This window comes from Vigna umbellata, chromosome 4, assembly GCF_029865625.1.
Source record: "Vigna umbellata cultivar VRB3 chromosome 4, Vumbellata_1.0, whole genome shotgun sequence".
In the NCBI taxonomy this organism is placed as follows: Eukaryota; Viridiplantae; Streptophyta; class Magnoliopsida; order Fabales; family Fabaceae; genus Vigna; species Vigna umbellata.
The window spans coordinates 3,429,736-3,448,973 of NC_142168.1; the positions used below are offsets into that span (position 1 = coordinate 3,429,736).

At 36.7% G+C, this 19,238-nt stretch overlaps 2 protein-coding genes across 2 annotated transcripts; one reads left to right on the forward strand and one right to left on the reverse strand.

Moving 5' to 3' along the window:
• Positions 1-5,369: 5,369 nt before the first annotated feature.
• Positions 5,370-7,783, forward strand: LOC148199018 (exosome complex component RRP41 homolog). Its single transcript, XM_088112005.1, has 6 exons — positions 5,370-5,423; positions 6,245-6,291; positions 6,377-6,437; positions 6,732-6,799; positions 7,575-7,653; positions 7,739-7,783. Exons 1-6 carry the CDS (start codon positions 5,370-5,372, stop codon positions 7,781-7,783), a joined length of 354 nt encoding a protein of 117 aa, XP_087968131.1.
• A 116-nt stretch (positions 7,784-7,899) lies between these two features.
• On the reverse strand, positions 7,900-9,460 carry LOC148199019 (exosome complex component RRP41 homolog). The gene is made up of 5 exons (XM_088112007.1): positions 9,414-9,460; positions 9,268-9,328; positions 8,903-8,970; positions 8,030-8,108; positions 7,900-7,944 (listed from the first exon to the last, which is right to left on the reverse strand). The coding sequence occupies exons 1-5, from the start codon at positions 9,458-9,460 to the stop codon at positions 7,900-7,902; spliced, it is 300 nt and encodes a 99-aa protein (XP_087968133.1).
• Positions 9,461-19,238: the final 9,778 nt, after the last annotated feature.

The following is a 19,238-nucleotide window of genomic DNA, read 5'->3' on the forward strand; positions in this document are numbered from 1 at the left end:
ATTCTAGAAAGATCTAAAGGAACCCTTTTTGGAATGAATATTAAGTGAAGAAAAAAGGAGGAAAAAAAAAGCCCAAGAAAAAAATAATAGCTGTACCTCCATGGGTCTGCGACCATCCAGTCGAAGTCCTTCTGGCCTGACGTATTCCATCCTCAAGTCAATCTATGGCAGAGACAAAAGGAAGACAAAGATGAGACATAAGCAGCTGGATTTTGTTTTTATTTGCTTTATATTCTTGGCATAAAAAAAAAATGATATTTTCTACTAAAGTTATTAAAACAAAATGGTGAGATTTTGATGAATCTGAGCCATTTAAAAGTTTGTGTTGGCTCAAGTAGTTTGTGGGTCATGCAGTGAGATGAGTGAGAGAGCAGTTCGAATTAATAACACTGCTCAATTGAAAACATACCGAACAAACTCCGGTTGCTCTGTAAAGATTAGGATGAAAACAAGGTTACAAAAAATCAAGCAATCTGAACTTTGAATGAATATCATATAGACAACAACAAACATTTACCCAATAAGTGCGGCACTAGGTAAATAATATTGCAGAAATAAATATTAGAAATCAGCAAACAACAAAATAACAACGCATTTGAAGAAAATAAATCTGGTCGTGTCCCTACCCTTTTAAACATTTAAGTTTGCTCTTAATCTTATTGCAAGCAAAGAAAAAGAGGAAAGTACACCACGGACAGAAAGATATTGTAAAGGGGTGGTTCTCGAAGCAAATTCAATCTGCATACTGTTATTATTTTTATTTTATTCTAGCACTCCCCGAATTTCAACAAATTTCTAAAGGAGAATGAGCAGACTTTTAGTTTAATAGTTACAGAAGAAAGATTTGGGTCAATTATATATGAGAAGGACAGTGTTCCCTTCCCACTTAATAAACTAACAACACAGAGCAATGATTTTAGTGACTCGGTTATGCTATAGATCAATTTTATGGTTGAGTGGTATGCAAGTTCAAGATGTAGGATTTTTAAGAAGAGTTTTTGTGAGATCGATACAAAGGGCAAGGAAGGGTTATAAGTTTGATTGAGAGAACGATATAGTATAGGAGTAATTGGTTATCAAGATGTTCAATGTTTGAAGCTTATACAAAGCTGTCGTAAACTCCATTTTTCTTGGTTGTAAATGTTGAATTGATTAAATTAGAAAAGCATAGCAACTTTTACGAGTTTAACAGAAAATAGGGATAGGGTGGTGAGTGGTGACACTGCAAGGCACTACACATGACAACGCAAACATTGAAAGGGTTTGAACTTTGATGACCAGAGAGAGAGAGAAAAGGAAAAGTACCTGACTGACGGCGAGATTTGTCGGTGGCTGTTACGCTCTGTGTGGCGACGGCGAGAACGGAAGTTGGTCCGCGCACTGCAAACGAGCCTAGTCTAGGCAGGGTTCCGCTGTTCGGTGTTTAAATTTGATTTTTCTAGAAAAAAAAAATAGGACCTATTAAACCTATTTAGTGACCTATTTAAACACCGAACAGCGGAACCCTGCCTAGACTAGGCTCGTTTGCAGTGCGCGGACCAACTTCCGTTCTCGCCGTCGCCACACAGAGCGTAACAGCCACCGGCAAATCTCGCCGTCAGTCAGGTACTTTTCCTTTTCTCTCTCTCTGGTCATCAAAGTTCAAACCCTTTCAATGTTTGCGTTGTCATGTGTAGTGCCTTGCAGTGTCACCACTCACCACCCAATCCCTATTTTCTGTTAAACTCGTAAAAGTTGCTATGCTTTTCTAATTTAATCAATTCAACATTCACAACCAAGAAAAATGGAGTTTACGACAGCTTTGTATAAGCTTCAAAAATTGAACATCTTGATAACCAATTACTACTATATTATATCGTTCTCTCAATCAAACTTATAACCCTTCCTTGCCCTTTGTATCGATCTCACAAAAACTCTTCTTAAAAATCCTGCATCTTGAACTTGCATACCACTCAACCATAAAATTGATCTATAGCATAACCGAGTCACTAAAATCATTGCTCTGTGTTGTTAGTTTATTAAGTGGGAAGGGAACACTGATAACAGTATGCAGATTGAATTTGTAACCTTGTTTACATCCTAATCTTTAGGAGCAACTGGAGTTTGTTCGGTAGATTGTAACGTCACAGGGACCGTCGACTGCCCCCACAGATCACCACTAGGCTTTCTAGTGTGCTTTGTCCTCACTCACACACTTTCCGGGAAAACTTCCCAGAAGGTCACCCATCCTAGAATTACTCTAGGCTAAGCACGCTTAACCATGGAGTTCTTATGAGTCGGGCAACCGAAAAGCAAATGCATTTGGTGATATGAGTAGTCAAATCAATTCCTTTAAGCTATCCTTCAATGGTATAGTCCCATACCTATATAGTCTCCAGATCCCTCTCATTCCGGTGTATGTTCGATTCATCCATGTACCCCTTCTACCGGAAGCCTTGCCAGGAGCCGCTCCTTGTCTGTGCCCCCTGCACCATGCTACCTGCACCGGCGTCACTCCCCGCACTCTCATTAGTGCCTGGGTGTCACATGCTGACATCCCAAAATATATAACAATGTATATATGTAGAATGCAGCGATTATAATAATAGAAAGCAGTTAAGAGTACACAATAGATAGAATTAAGGAGTACAGTTATCCAAGTCTGGCTGGGAAACTTTAAAACTTAAGTACAAGTTCATAATTCTCCAAAACACAGATCATGCTAAAATGAAGGCTAGAAGTCTTTCAAAATAAAGAGTTGTTTAGCTAGTAGAAATCCTAAGCACTAGGGGCTGGGTCTTCCTCAACTTCCAAAGCTTGCTCCAAAGGTACATCATCACCTACTGCTCACATCCAAAGGATTGGATGATCATCGCAAGGGGAAAGGCAAACACATGCAACACATACAATTCATTTTCAATCAATCTAGCAGTTACCAGAATATCCATACACATATAAACACCTTAGTCATCATAAACATAAGCATTCATTTCATAAAACTCATCAAGACAAGCATCCTATCATGTTAAGACTCTAGACACGTCCGGACATAGAATGTATGTAGAGCTGGGGCGGGTTGTGCACTTGTGATGGCCTCTACTGCTTTGCAAAGCCATTGCCGAGGGGTTCCACCCGACCATACACAAGGCTAGTCCGTTACCGCGGAATAGACCTCCAGTGATAGCGTCTACCCTAGGACCTCCCACTACTCCCACCACACGCGTCAATCCTCTCTAAGTGAGAATGAAAGACCGTTGGAGTGTTAGGGATAACCCCCATATGGAAGCCTCTTACATTCATTCAATACACTAACTGATCCCACCGAGAGATCTAAATTTCCGATTCAATCCTACCATTTTAAATCTTATGATATTCCTTTTGGATCAACAATGTACATCATAAACCACTTATAACCATACACTTTCAACCAATCTGGATCACATGAAGATGCATTCATAAATTGTAACCGAAATATTTAAATAACATAACTTATTGGAATGAGAGAAAACATAACAGAAAATATCACCACTGGACGAACACTATTTGGACGAGCGCCAAGAGCCCTTGGGAGGACACTGTTTGAACGAACGTCCAAAACCCATTGGTCGGACACTGTTTGAATGAACGTCAAAATCCCTTGGGCGGACTTTGTTTGGACGAACGCTCAACGATCAAACATGAAGACCGAGCGCTAGCGATCACTAACCAATATCAAGACCGGACGCTTAAGATTCAACCCTAAGAATACAAACTTAAGGTCGAACACTCACAATCGCAACTAAACCAAGGCCGAACGCCACCAACATGAACGCTCGCTATTACTTATGGACGCTCGCTACTAATTCAACCTCTGACCGAACGCTAATTAAACCATCAACTGAACGAACGCTACTAACCAACACCTGAGCGATCGTTACTAAACCATAACTTGAGCGATCGTTATTTAAACCAATGACCGAACGCTGTTAATATCATCCCCTAAGACCGAACGCTCCCCAGACAAGGACGAACGCTAATCAAACCAACATTTGACCGAACGTCACTCAGCACATGGCATGACCGAGCGTTCAAATCCGACATGGACGAACGGTCAGTTTGCGCATTCTGCAGAATTCTGCAGAATTATGCAGAATTCTGCATAATGGTAACAGAACCTCCCTTTGACCATTTCTAACCACTTTTCTCAACTTCTTAGACTCTTAATTCTCGTTTTAGACTTAATTAAACTTGTCCAACTGATTCTAAGCATTCCTACTACCATTTTTAAGTGATTAAAGTTCACTTTCAGCTCCAAAACACTAACTTCAACAACTTAGGGACCCAAATTTGATTCTACTACTTGGAACATGTTTCCGACCACTCTTATGTTTCTAACAAGTCACAATGGACTTGTCTAGGCTGCCCAAACAGTCCAGGAACACTGCAGCCTTCATTTACTCAAAATCCCTACCTCACTTCCTCTAAAATGGCCTAAAATTGACCCTAAAGACACTTTATTTCCTTTCTAACAGCACTACCACATAATTTTCACGCTAAAACAGTTCCAACATACACAATTCCATCATTCTAAGTCATTCCAAACAGTTTATAGACATCAATCACCAAATACACATAACACACACTTCCATACATGCATTTCAAGTTTAGCTAGAACCAAGTTCATGCTTCCACCACAAACCACTACAAATTTTATCATGCATTCACTCCACACAGTAAAATCAAAAGTAGAACTAGCTCCCCTTACCTCTAGTGTAGACAACCAAGCTCAAGTAGGAACCCTAGACCACTTGCTTGCACTCTCAAAATGTTAGAATCACCTATAAATCATCAATTGATGATAGAAAACGAATCTTAGAACCCAATAGAAGCTAGATTACGGAAGAAAACGAAATGGGTTGCATGCAACAAGTTCAATCACATGCTTACAACCCTAGGGCACATGAGAAAGGGGGTTTTCTTACCGGTTCTGATTAGAGAAATTGATCGACTAAGAGCAAGACCCGCTACTTTGTGATCGTTGGGGCAGCACCTAATCGAGAATTTAATGGTTCAGTGTGAAGAAGGGAAAGGGAGAAGATATAGGGGGAGGAGAGAGCTTGCAGGAAGAGGAATGGTTTCTCAGACAAGAGGAATGAGTTAAAAATCAATGTTTCAATTTTTATTTTAAAGTACTCAACCTCTCATCTTTTCCACTTGTCATCCCCTTTTTGCTGACTCAAATCCAAGTCCTTACACAGATTCTGCAAAATCTCACCATTTTGTTTCAATAACTTTAGTAGAAAATATCATTTTTTTTGGAAGCCAAGACTATAAAGCAAAATAAAACAAAATCCAGCTGCTTATGTCTCATCTTTGTCTCCTTTTTGTCTCTGCCATAGATTGACCTGAGGATGGAATACGTAAGCCCAGAAGGACTTCGACTGGATGGTCGCAGACCCATGGAGGTACAACTATTATTTTTTTCTTGGGCTTTTTTTTTCCTCCTTTTTTCTTCACTTAATATTCATTCCAAAAAAGGTTCCTTTAGATCTTTCAAGAATACTCATGAAGCGTATGAAATGCGGAGTATTAATAAATAATAATATCCTACATGAATTCTTACATAGTCATGAATTACTGAAGCTTTATGTTAATTAGTATATATAAGATCTGCAGATAGTTCTGCATATGGGTTATACATAGATGAGCCATGCCATGGGTAATGGAAATGTGTAAGGGCACATTTTGAACATATAAACAGATTAGAAGCAGTCAATAACCTTAGTTCTGATAAACATTAAAACCTATCACTTAAAAGCTACAAATGTTGTAGTTTGCCAAATGATAAAAGTAAGAAAATGGAGGGTTCTAACCCTAAGGATGTCTAACCAACCTTTTTTAGTGATATATATGAACTTGGTCCTATGACAAAATGAGCTAATTGAAAGCAGCATTTTAAGGTCTGGCCTATGGAACCAGTCCTATTTAACAGCTGTGATTTAGACATGATTTTGGGATTCGACTATTTAAAATGAGGAGATGCACTTTAGAGGATAAGGTGAAGTTATTACTATTTATTAAAAATTTAGTATTTAAGAGTGCGATAAAATATATGTACATGTATAAGAAACTATGAAGTTATTAAAATCTCAATGACTATTACTGCAGTTTATCCTCTAAAGTGTTATTCCATCACTGCAGAGGATCTAAATCTATGATTTTATATTTCTTTTTCTACTGATCTTTTGCCTTTAACTTTTTCTCCTCTCTTTATGGTATATTGTAGATGCGACAAATTCGTGCAGAAATTGGTGCTGTATCCAAAGCAGATGGGTAAATGAATTTTAGCTTTTTAGAAAATTAAGTTGTGATATCATTTGAAGCATTTGACCATAAAGTTTTTTTATTTTGAAAACAGTTCTGCCATGTTTGAGATGGGTAATACAAAAGTTATTGCTGCCGTCTATGGCCCTAGAGAGGTACTGTTTAATTATTTACCTTGCTAATGAAAATTTGTCTATGTAATTTAAGGATTGTTAACTATCCTTTTTCAGTGTTAGTTGGTTTAGACATTTAAAAAACTTTGATGTTGTAGTTGAGCTTTAGATGATTTGCTGTTTTTCTTTAGTAACTTCTCTGCATTTCAGGTGCAAAATAGAAGCCAAATAACCAACCATGCTCTGGTAGTTTTTTTTTTCTAAGTTATGTTGTCTGTATTTATATGAATTGTAACAAAAACTTAATTGTTGCTTATGTGCAATGTATGTCTATAGGTTCGGTGTGAGTACAGCATGGCTAATTTTAGCATTGGAGATCGCATGAGGAAATCAAAGGGTGACAGGTTTTGCTCATTTACTTGCTTTTGTTTAACTTCCTATTCTTTTTGACCTTTCACTTATTTTTTATATATTCGTAGTTTTATACTTATCAAAATGGTATTGGAGCATAGACTACTAGGATGATAATGAATGTTGCATTAGTAGAATCTATCTTAAGAGTGCCTTGTAATTTGTAAATTGGACTTTTTGATCTTTTTACTGAGGTAAGAATTTAATAGCAATGGTGGTAATGCATGTTTAGACTTTTAGAGTATAAATTTTGATTATTAATTAGTAATATATATATATATATATATATATATATATATATATATATATATATATATATATATTGGATTTGTTCATGTGATACAGTATAATTTTTTTTTTTAATCTTGCATTCATAATTTTCTATGTAACAACTATCTTGCTATCCACTAACGTATTGTAGTGTTTTTGGGGCTGGCTGCTCCATGCCTTTGATATAGCTGACTACAGGCTCAGCAATGGGTTATGTATCATAAAACAATGAAAAGCTTAACCCCATGCACCCTTTTACTGCCTTTTCTCATTTTTAATCTTTTTTGCAAGCTTTGACTTTTTTGAGTAATCTTTGGCCAAAACTCACCGAATAGTTTTGAATGGCTTAACCATCAATGTTTGCAGATATAAATGTTATCCTGTTTTGCTTTTCCTTCATAGTTTTAATATGGTTCTCATTGTAAGGTTCTCTTACAGAAGGATAATAGGATCACTTCTTATTTTTTTACTACGTGATTTGAAGTTCTCATTCTACAGGAGATCAACTGAAATTTCCCTGGTTATTCAGCAAACCATGGAAGCATCTATATTGACACATCTATTGCCTCGATCTCAGGTTTTATTACACATTAAGAACTTATTTTGTCATGTGCTTTGCTTTCCCCTAGTCCTCCCTAATGTTTTACTTATTAAATTTGCAGATAGATATATATGTCCAAGTTCTCCAAGCAGATGGAGGTAACTAAGACTTGATAATGGGATCTTGTGATTCTCTTCTGTCATTGCCATTTTATTTTCTCTCTTTACTCATTTAATAAAATGGCAATGACAGAAGAGAATCACAAGATCCCATTATCAAGTCTTAGTTACCTCCATCTGCTTGGAGAACTTGGACATATATATCTATCTGCAAATTTAATAAGTAAAACATTAGGGAGGACTAGGGGAAAGCAAAGCACATGACAAAATAAGTTCTTAATGTGTAATAAAACCTGAGATCGAGGCAATAGATGTGTCAATATAGATGCTTCCATGGTTTGCCGAATAACCAGGGAAATTTCAGTTGATCTCCTGTAGAATGAGAACTTCAAATCACGTAGTAAAAAATAAGAAGTGATCCTATTATCCTTCTGTAAGAGAACCTTACAATGAGAACCATATTAAAACTATGAAGGAAAAGCAAAACATGATAACATTTATATCTGCAAACATTGATGGTTAAGCCATTCAAAACTATTCAGTGAGTTTTGGCCAAAGATTACTCAAAAAGTCAAAGCTTGCAAAAAAGATTAAAAATGAGAAAAGGCAGTAAAAGGGTGCATGGGGTTAAGCTTTTCATTGTTTTATGATACATAACCCATTGCTGAGCCTGTAGTCAGCTATATCAAAGGCATGGAGCAGCCAGCCCCAAAAACACTACAATACGTTAGTGGATAGCAAGATAGTTGTTACATAGAAAATTATGAATGCAAGATTAAAAAAAAAATTATACTGTATCACATGAACAAATGCAATATATATATATATATATATATATATATATATATATATATATATATATATATATATTACTAATTAATAATATATATATTACTAATTAATAATCAAAATTTATACTCTAAAAGTCTAAACATGCATTACCACCATTGCTATTAAATTCTTACCTCAGTAAAAAGATCAAAAAGTCCAATTTACAAATTACAAGGCACTCTTAAGATAGATTCTACTAATGCAACATTCACTATCATCCTAGTAGTCTATGCTCCAATACCATTTTGATAAGTATAAAACTACGAATATATAAAAAATAAGTGAAAGGTCAAAAAGAATAGGAAGTTAAACAAAAGCAAGTAAATGAGCAAAACCTGTCACCCTTTGATTTCCTCATGCGATCTCCAGTGCTAAAATTAGCCATGCTGTACTCACACCGAACCTATAGACATACATTGCACATAAGCAACAATTAAGTTTTTGTTACAATTCATATAAATACAGACAACATAACTTAGAAAAAAAAAAAAACTACCAGAGCATGGTTGGTTATTTGGCTTCTATTTTGCACCTGAAATGCAGAGAAGTTACTAAAGAAAAACAGCAAATCATCTAAAGCTCAACTACAACATCAAAGTTTTTTAAATGTCTAAACCAACTAACACTGAAAAAGGATAGTTAACAATCCTTAAATTACATAGACAAATTTTCATTAGCAAGGTAAATAATTAAACAGTACCTCTCTAGGGCCATAGACGGCAGCAATAACTTTTGTATTACCCATCTCAAACATGGCAGAACTGTTTTCAAAATAAAAAAACTTTATGGTCAAATGCTTCAAATGATATCACAACTTAATTTTCTAAAAAGCTAAAATTCATTTACCCATCTGCTTTGGATACAGCACCAATTTCTGCACGAATTTGTCGCATCTACAATATACCATAAAGAGAGGAGAAAAAGTTAAAGGCAAAAGATCAGTAGAGAAAGAAATATAAAATCATAGATTTAGATCCTCTGCAGTGAAGGAATAACACTTTAGAGGATAAACTGCATTAATAGTCATTGAGATTTTAATAACTTCATAGTTTCTTATACATGTACATATATTTTATCACACTCTTAAATACTAAATTTTTAATAAATAGTAATAACTTCACCTTATCCTCTAAATTGCATCTCCTCATTTTAAATAGTCGAATCCCAAAATCATGTCCAAATCACAGCTGTTAAATAGGACTGAATTCCATAGGCCAGACCTTAAAATGCTGCTTTCAATTAGCTCATTTTGTCATAGGACCAAGTTCATATATCTCACTAAAAAAGGTTGGTTAGACATCCTTAGGGTTAGAACCCTCCATTTTCTTACTTTTATCATTTGGCAAACTACAACATTTGTAGCTTTTAAGTGATATGATGGAATCGTACTTGACGTAGTCCTCTTTTTGTATTTTTTTACTTTTTATAGTTTAGCTCTTAAGGAGCATGGGTTACTATAAATACCCAGCTCCTCTATTGTATTGTCACTTTTGAGCTGAATGAGAATTATATTTCTGAAATCAGAATAATTCTCTCTTGAAAGTCATAGGCTAGAGAGTCCAAAGACTTCCTCTAGCCACCTTCCAAGCACACTCTATTTTTCCATTTCTCCAAAATTCCACGGTGCTACTCATTCCTCCACGCCACCTCTCCTTCGCTGCCACCTCGCATGCGTCAGCGTTTTTCAATTCCTTCTTCAGCCACGCGTCCGCTCCCTCGTTCCACATCATTTGCTTTTCTTCTCACACATCAGACACGCACAGCCACATTCTCTCTTTCGTGAGAGCTTTTTCTCCATCTCGCAGAACCACATCTCGTTCTTCCACTCAAGAGTTTCCTCGTCGCCAGCCATTCTTCATCACAAATCCATCTCTTCTCCTCCGTAAGTATCAGATTCACAAGTTTCTTCATCTTTCTTCCACTGTCACCAAATCATCTGCACATTTGTCTAGGGTTTCTTCATCCTTCATCATTTTCTCTGATTTTAGCCGATTAAAATTACTTTTGATTCGTTCCAAACCTTTTCCATCGTTCAATCTTCATTTTGAACCGATTAATCGGTTCATATTGGGTTTCCTTCCATTTCTAGGGTTTCTATCGAGTTTAACCCTCTGTTTTTGTCATTTTCCGTTGTGTATTCTTCGTCAGAGAAGCTTCGAGGAGGTCCGGTTTGTATTCGCGCAGCTTCAATCGACCTCTCCTCGGGCGTTCGTCCATCATGATAGGTTTTAATGTTTATCAGAACTAAGGTTATTGACTGCTTCTAATCTGTTTATATGCTTTTTTGCAGTTCAAAATGTGCCCTTACACATTTCCATTACCCATGGCATGGCTCATCTATGTATAACCCATATGCAGAATTATTACCAGATCTTATATATACTAATTAACATAAAGCTTCAGTAATTCATGACTATGTAAGAATTCATGTAGAATATTATTATTTATTAATACTCCGCATTTCATACGCTTCATGAGTATTCTTGAAAGATCTAAAGGAACCTTTTTTGGAATGAATATTAAGTGAAGAAAAAAGGAGGAAAAAAAAAGCCCAAGAAAAAAATAATAGCTGTACCTCCATGGGTCTGCGACCATCCAGTCGAAGTCCTTCTGGCCTGACGTATTCCATCCTCAAGTCAATCTATGGCAGAGACAAAAGGGAGACAAAGATGAGACATAAGCAGCTGGATTTTGTTTTTATTTGCTTTATATTCTTGGCTTCCAAAAAAAATGATATTTTCTACTAAAGTTATTAAAACAAAATGGTGAGATTTTGATGAATCTGAGCCATTTAAAAGTTTGTGTTGGCTCAAGTAGTTTGTGGGTCATGCAGTGAGATGAGTGAGAGAGCAGTTCGAATTAATAACACTGCTCAATTGAAAACATACCGAACAAACTCCAGTTGCTCTGTAAAGATTAGGATGAAAACAAGGTTACAAAAAATCAAGCAATCTGAACTTTGAATGAATATCATATAGACAACAACAAACATTTACCCAATAAGTGGGGCACTAGGTAAATAATATTGCAGAAATAAATATTAGAAATCAGCAAACAACAAAATAACAACGCATTTGAAGAAAATAAATCTGGTCGTGTCCCTACCCTTTTAAACATTTAAGTTTGCTCTTAATCTTACTGCAAGCAAAGAAAAAGAGGAAAGTACACCACGGACAGAAAGATATTGTAAAGGGGTGGTTCTCGAAGCAAATTCAATCTGCATACTATTATTATTTTTATTTTATTCTAGCACTCCCCGAATTTCAACAAATTTTTAAAGGAGAATGAGCAGGCTTTTAGTTTAATAGTTACAGAAGAAAGATTTGGGTCAATTATATATGAGAAGGACAGTGTTCCCTTCCCACTTAATAAACTAACAACACAGAGCAATGATTTTAGTGACTCGGTTATGCTATAGATCAATTTTATGGTTGAGTGGTATGCAAGTTCAAGATGTAGGATTTTTAAGAAGAGTTTTTGTGAGATCGATACAAAGGGCAAGGAAGGGTTATAAGTTTGATTGAGAGAACGATATAGTATAGGAGTAATTGGTTATCAAGATGTTCAATGTTTGAAGCTTATACAAAGCTGTCGTAAACTCCATTTTTCTTGGTTGTAAATGTTGAATTGATTAAATTAGAAAAGCATAGCAACTTTTACGAGTTTAACAGAAAATAGGGATTGGGTGGTGAGTGGTGACACTGCAAGGCACTACACATGACAACGCAAACATTGAAAGGGTTTGAACTTTGATGACCAGAGAGAGAGAAAAGGAAAAGTACCTGACTGACGGCGAGATTTGCCGGTGGCTGTTACGCTCTGTGTGGCGACGGCGAGAACGGAAGTTGGTCCGCGCACTGCAAACGAGCCTAGTCTAGGCAGGGTTCCGCTGTTCGGTGTTTAAATTTGATTTTTCTAGAAAAAAAAATAGGACCTATTGATAACAGTTGAAAAACTGTTATTTTCATGCTTAAAGTTGATACTAAAAGCAACCTTTAGACTTAGAAACTAGCTTGAAATCATGCCTTTTGTTTATATTTTCAGAAATAAGAGAGCTGGACAGGTTTATGCTTGATTTAAGTGTTTTTGTGCAGGTTTTGAGGTGAATTTGGTGAAAGAAGTGAAGAATAAGAGAGAGGACATTAGAAAAGACAAGAAAGAGTGCAAAAAGGAGAAGTCGAAGGCACCGCTCAGCGGCAAACTACCGCTGAGCGGCACTCAAGAGGTGACGTTGGAACCGCTGAGGGGCAAAATGGCCGCTGAGGGGAAGAAAGAAGACGCGCAATCACCGCTGAGCGGTAAATACCGCTGAGCGGCACTTTTTGGGTTTGGACTTTTGTAATCTTTTGTAACTCTAGATTAGTATATAAGGGCTTGCACGTCCTATAGTTAGGATCTTTGGCAGAAACGAGGCAAACACTCTCTCTTTCACCCCTTTGAAGGAGGATCTTGGATGCTCAGGCTACCTCTTCCACTTTATTGGGTTTATTCTTTCATACTTTCATTGTAATTCATCTAGGTTCACCATGAATATGGTGAACTAAACCTTGTATGTTTGTTGGGGAATCAAAGTAATCTCTTGAAGCTCTCATATATGGATTTGTTGAATACATCTTTGAATTAAGACATATGCTTTCTTTCATCATTAGTTAGGGTTTTTCCTCTTTGCTCAATGCTTGCATTGTTTAACTCATTCTAATGCATGATTATTGGTTTTGTTGATACGGACACGTACGGGGAAATCTAGATCCGGGGAATTTCTCCCAATATTATACTGACAATATTATATTGGTTGCCTTTAAGCTCCTGCACTCATGAACTAATCATTAGGAATGCTAGGAATTGTATGAACTATATGATTAGGGAGAAGCCATCTAGAATGGTACATTAGAGAGTGGCATTAACAATGATGATTTGAATGTTGAATTCCTAAAATATATGAGAGTGGATGAGATGAAATTGACCCCCAACAACATATTCATTCATATATTTCCTTGAAAGTGTTTATCTTTTGTCTTTGTCATTGATCAATTCATGCATACATATTTAATTTTCGTCTTTGCATATTAAACTTCAATTATTGTGTTCTTAAGTCTTAGCTAATCAACAAATCACATAACTAAACTAGGCCGTGAGTCCTTTGGGAGAACGATACTTGGTCTTACCAAGTTTATTACTTGAAACGATTCGGTCATACTTGCCGATTGTGAAACAAGTTTGTGACATCATATTTTGGTGCTCACAAATTTGTCCATCAAGTTTTTGGCGCCGTTGCCGGGGATTCGTGGTTTAACTGGTTAATTTGTGTGATTATTGATTATCTTTGACTTTAATTTTGAATTTCTGTTTTTATTTTTTCTGTTTTTATTATTTTATCTTTTTAGATTTTATTTTTATCCTTTAGGTTAGATTTTATTTTTATCTTTTTAGATTAGATTTTATTTTAATTTCGAATTTTTATTTTATTTTATTTTTCTGTTTATATTTTTCAGTTTGTATTTTATTTGATTTTATTTTATTTTTTCTGTTTTCTGTTTTTCTGTTTTCTGTTTTTATTTTCTGTTTTTTATTTTTCGGTTTTTATTTGATTTTATTTTATTTGATTAGATTATATTTTATTTTATTTTATTTTATTTTCTGTTTGTATTTTATTTTATTTTATTTTATTTTATGTTTTTATTTTTCTGTTTTTATTTCCTATCTTCTTATCTTTTCAATTATATCATTTGATTTTTTTTCTTTTCTCTATCTTTTTGTGCTAACAATTGTTTTTAGGGTTTTGTGCCTAATGTCTGCAGAATGCAATTTGGTCAAGAGTTTAACTATAGGGGCACTCAATTCTACCAAAGTAATCTCAACCAATGGTGGGAACCTAACTCAAGCATGGATCAAAGCCAATTTTGGCAAGCTGCTGGACAATTTGAGAACCAACCACAACAACAATGGCAGCAACAACCCTTTCTATCAGGAAGTTTGGATAGGTTGGAGGACACCCTTCAACGATTTTTGAAAAATTCCGACTCTACTCAGAAAAGCATTGAAGAATCATGTAAAAGAATGGAGATGCAACTTCGTCACATTAGTCAGATATTAAATGATGATGTTAATACTGATGTTAACCTTAAGGAGGAAGGGCAAGTCATTATCACTGAAAGTGACAAGATTCTTGATGAGGAAAAATTAGAGGGAGATGAGGAAAGGGTAGAGAGAAAAGAGAAAGAAGAGTTGAGTGAGAAAGATAAAGATGAAGAAAAAGAAAAAGAATTGGTTGAGAGAGAAGAGAGAAAGAAAATTTGTGTGAAGATAAAGAAGTTGAGGAGAAAAAGAGAAAGGAAGAAAAAAATAAAAGAAGAGAAAAAGAGAAAATTTAGGGAGAGAAAAAGGAAGAAAAAGAAGATGAGAGGAAAGAAGAAGAAATCACATGAAAAATCACATCCTCATCTAAAGAAGAATCATAGGAAGGAAAAGAAATTTAAGTGCTTCATGGAAATCTTCAAGAAATTGGAGATTAAAGTTCCTATGATTGAGACACTGCAACAGGTTCCTGGTTTGATCAAATTTCTGAAGAAGTTCAGTAGGAAGAAGAAGAAAAAGAAGAAGGAACATGAGCTTTACTGGGTCAAGCTAATGACATTAAAAGAGCGCTTGCTGGGAGGCAACCCAGTGAATTTAAAAACTTTTGATTTGGTTTTGTAATTTTTAATTTGTGAACATTAGTTTTGTAAATATTTTTGTTGGATCCAGCATCTACTGAAGGATGTTAGGTTTGTAACACCTACTGATGGGTGTTGGTGAGAAAATTTTGCACCTACTGATGGGTGCTGGTAAGTTGGAAACACCTACTGATGGGTGTTGGTGGATTTTGGGTCAGGCTCGTGACGTTAAACAAGCGCTACCTGGGAGGCAACCCAGTTGATTGATTGTTTTCTGTTTGTTTATTTTTAGGATTTGCATAAGCATTTTTAACATTGAATTGCAGGGAACCTATGAGGGGTATGCTAGGAAGGCACGTAAGTCAAGAAAAGAAGGAGAAGGGCACATCAAGAAAGTGCCGCTGAGCGGCAATTACCGCTGAGCGGTACTATCGCAGATGGGCTTAAGTTCCCCTTAGCGGAACCCGAGCCCATTGGGGTATTTTTAAACCCTAAGCTGCGCGTTTTTACATTCTTTCAAGCTCTTCTCTGCACTAAGACTCCCACATATCTCCTCTTAGGTTTCCCACATCTTTTTACTCTTCCCTCTTTAGAAAATTTCTCTTCCACTCACTTTTACACTAGTGTGCTATCAAAGTTTGGGGGTTGGAAGAGAGCATTCTAGTTTGGAAGCATTCTCATATCATCTAGCATCTCCACCCAAGTAAGTAAAATGCATTTTGTTCATTCTAGGGTTCTTGAAATTGACTGTGATTGTCAAAGCATGAATATTTAGGGGTTTTGATTTCTATGCATGATTTGATGATATATTTGATGTTTGAACCGATTAAACTGCTTGATTATGAACTGGAAAACTGAAAATTGCATTTGGGTGGAGTTAGGACAGTTTAAAAACGAGATTTGCAAAAATCTGCAGATCACCGCTGAGCGGCATTTACCGCTGAGCGGCACTCTGCCAGATTTGCTTTTTCTGGTTTGTTGCGTGTTTGAATGTGGCACTGGTGGCGCTGAGGGGAAATTCTGGCCCTCAGCGGTGGTTTAGCTTCAAAAGGAGTTTTGTTTTGTGTTTACTAATGATTAACATCATGTTCTGTGGTTTTGGATTTATGTTTGAATGCAGGAATGGCATCCTCTTCAGGAAAGAGATTGAAAACCATGGCAACCAAGAGAAAGGAAAAGGAACCAGAGCAGCCCCATAATGGCAGGTTCCTCTCTAGGAAACATGAGAAGCACTTTAGGGTGGTTCAGGACAGGAGACTTCTAATGGAGAGAAAGGTTGGAATGATACCTAACTTTGCTCCTCAATTTGGAGAGCAAGTGTTAGGGAATGATTGGGGGAAGCTAGCCACTTATCCATCACCTGCCAACATAGCTGTGGTGAAAGAATTCTACACCAATGCAAAGAAGATTGGTGATTATCCAGCTGAGAATTATTTGGGCTATGTTAGAGGCCATGCTATCAGGTATGATCCTGACTCCATCAATAACTTTCTGGATACTGTGTGGGCTGGTGAGCAATGCCAGTTTGCTCTTAGCATGGAGGAAGGTGCTGACTTTGAGGATGTTGAGAGAGTATTGTGCATACCTGGAGGACACTTCCAAAGGAATAGATCTGGCTCAGTGGTTAATATTAGGAGGACAGATTTGACTCCTCTTGCAAAGTATTGGATGGCATTTTCTCATGCCAACATTCAGCCATGTTCACATGTGTTAGATATTACTCTTAGCAGGGCACTCTTCATCTACTGTGCTATCAGAAACTTGAATGTTAATATTGGGCAGGTGATAGCTGATGAGATTAGTGTGTGTGCTAACACCTCAAACAACAAAGCACCACTGGGACATCCTTCTTTGATCAATCACCTTTGCAAGCTAGCTGGGGTGGACACTTCTGTTCCACCATTTGAGAGGCCAAGAAAAGCTATAGATGAGGCCTATTACAGACAGTACTGTGGAGGTGAGGAGGCAGCCCAGCCAGTGCCACCACGCCAGGCTCGTAGAGAGAGAAGGCCAGCACAGAGCAGGACTTCTGCTGATACTCATGAGGCAGAACCATTCCAGATGAGGGACATGTATATGTCTCTTATAGGTGCTCAGTTGCAGTCCATCCACAGAGGGCAGGTGGCCACTGCTGAGATGATAGTGGGGATGTATGATACCCCTCCAGCCCACAGATGGACTATGGATGAATTCCATAATGTAGTAGCTTGGCCAGAAGAACCAGTACATGGAGAAGGAGCTGGAGCAGCTGAAGCTTCAGCTAGAGATATGGAAGAAGATGAAGCTGAGGAGGAGGATGCGTTTGATGATGATGATGATGAGGAAGAAGAGGAAGATACAGAGGACAGCTCAGACTGATGAGGAGTTGAGATAGCATTTACTGATGAATGCTATCATATGATTATGCTTTTGTGGTTTAAGTTTTCTGAACTTATTTGTTTTTGTTTTTAGATTAGGGTTTGATGTACTCTATTGAACACCTGGTTTGTTATGATGGTTTGCTATTAACTGTGATTGTGTGATAAGTAATGCTTGATGATGCTTATTGATTGATTGATGTTGAGATGATGTGCACATTAAAATGCTTATACAGGTGATTCACAAGCTTTGTGAACAAATGCATGATATCATGATTGTGATTGTGAAATTAAGCAGGATGTGCATGTCAAATGTGAATGAGCTTATATGTGAGGTTTTGAGCTCCAGAGTTGTTATTGTTGAATGCTATTACTTTGAAAGCATGAATGACTTTGCCCAGGTTTTCTATGATTGAATCAATTGCTTGTTTTGCATCATATGATCAAAGGCCGTGTTTTTGAAACCCTTTTTATTGGCCAAATTCATAAAGTTAGCCTTCTAAAAGAGAACACGTTGTGTTCTATCCTTTGAACCCTTAGCTTTAAATATACACTGAACACCCTTGATTGAAAATCTTTACCTTGAGTTAAGTAGAAGATCTTGTGTGGTATTGTTAAATGTTCAAGTTTGGGGTTATTGGGGAAACATGAAAAAGGAAAAAGCATTGAGCTAACAGCTAAAAAGTAAGAATATGCAAAGAAAAGAAAAGAAAAAGAAGCAAAGCTCAATGCAAATGCAAAAGCAAAGGCAAAAGAAAGTTGGGAATGAATAAGAAGATTGTGTTGTTATGATTCTCTTAACTCAAGGATTTTGTGATCCAGAAAAACCAATTTTCTTGTTAGCCCAGCCACATTATAAGCCATTGAAAAGTCCTTGTGATGATGCATGCTTGTGAATGTATTTGATTGTGGTTAAATGAAAGGCAAAGTTGATTCATGTGACATTGTGATAGTGGAGTGAATGAGTGAAACACTTTACCTCTTATACACTTGTGTGTTGAGTGAAACACTTTACCTAGTGAGGAAATATTCCATAAGCACATGAACATCCATGCTTAATTGATTGATCATTCATGAAAAATAGCATTTGTTGGAATTTAAATGACTTTGTGAACACTAAAGCATGTGCACATCTTGATTGAACTCTTGGTCTTAAGTTTGAGTGAAGTTATTACTTATCTTGAAAAGAGGATTTTGAATGAGTGAACCATCATATGAATTGGTTGGAGATGGAGTTACATTTTATTTGCTTGAGGACAAGCAAAGTTCTAAGTTTGGGGTTGTGATAACAGTTGAAAAACTGTTATTTTCATGCTTAAAGTTGATACTAAAAGCAACCTTTAGACTTAGAAACTAGCTTGAAATCATGCCTTTTGTTTATATTTTCAGAAATAAGAGAGCTGGACAGGTTTATGCTTGATTTAAGTGTTTTTGTGCAGGTTTTGAGGTGAATTTGGTGAAAGAAGTGAAGAATAAGAGAGAGGACATTAGAAAAGACAAGAAAGAGTGCAAAAAGGAGAAGTCGAAGGCACCGCTCAGCGGCAAACTACCGCTGAGCGGCACTCAAGAGGTGACGTTGGAACCGCTGAGGGGCAAAATGGCCGCTGAGGGGAAGAAAGAAGACGCGCAATCACCGCTGAGCGGTAAATACCGCTGAGCGG

Excerpts from the sequence above, each read along its gene's own strand:
- LOC148199018 (XM_088112005.1), top strand. The coding sequence starts at position 5,370 with ATGGAATACGTAAGCCCAGAAGGACTTCGACTGGATGGTCGCAGACCC. Across the intron at positions 6,438-6,731 it reads CCGTCTATGGCCCTAGAGAG|GTTCGGTGTGAGTACAGCAT; the intron begins GTACTGTTTAAT and ends GTATGTCTATAG. Across the intron at positions 6,800-7,574 it reads AGGAAATCAAAGGGTGACAG|GAGATCAACTGAAATTTCCC; the intron begins GTTTTGCTCATT and ends CTCATTCTACAG.
- LOC148199019 (XM_088112007.1), bottom strand. The coding sequence starts at position 9,460 with ATGCGACAAATTCGTGCAGAAATTGGTGCTGTATCCAAAGCAGATGG. Across the intron at positions 8,971-9,267 it reads CCGTCTATGGCCCTAGAGAG|GTTCGGTGTGAGTACAGCAT; the intron begins GTACTGTTTAAT and ends GTATGTCTATAG. Across the intron at positions 8,109-8,902 it reads AGGAAATCAAAGGGTGACAG|GAGATCAACTGAAATTTCCC; the intron begins GTTTTGCTCATT and ends CTCATTCTACAG.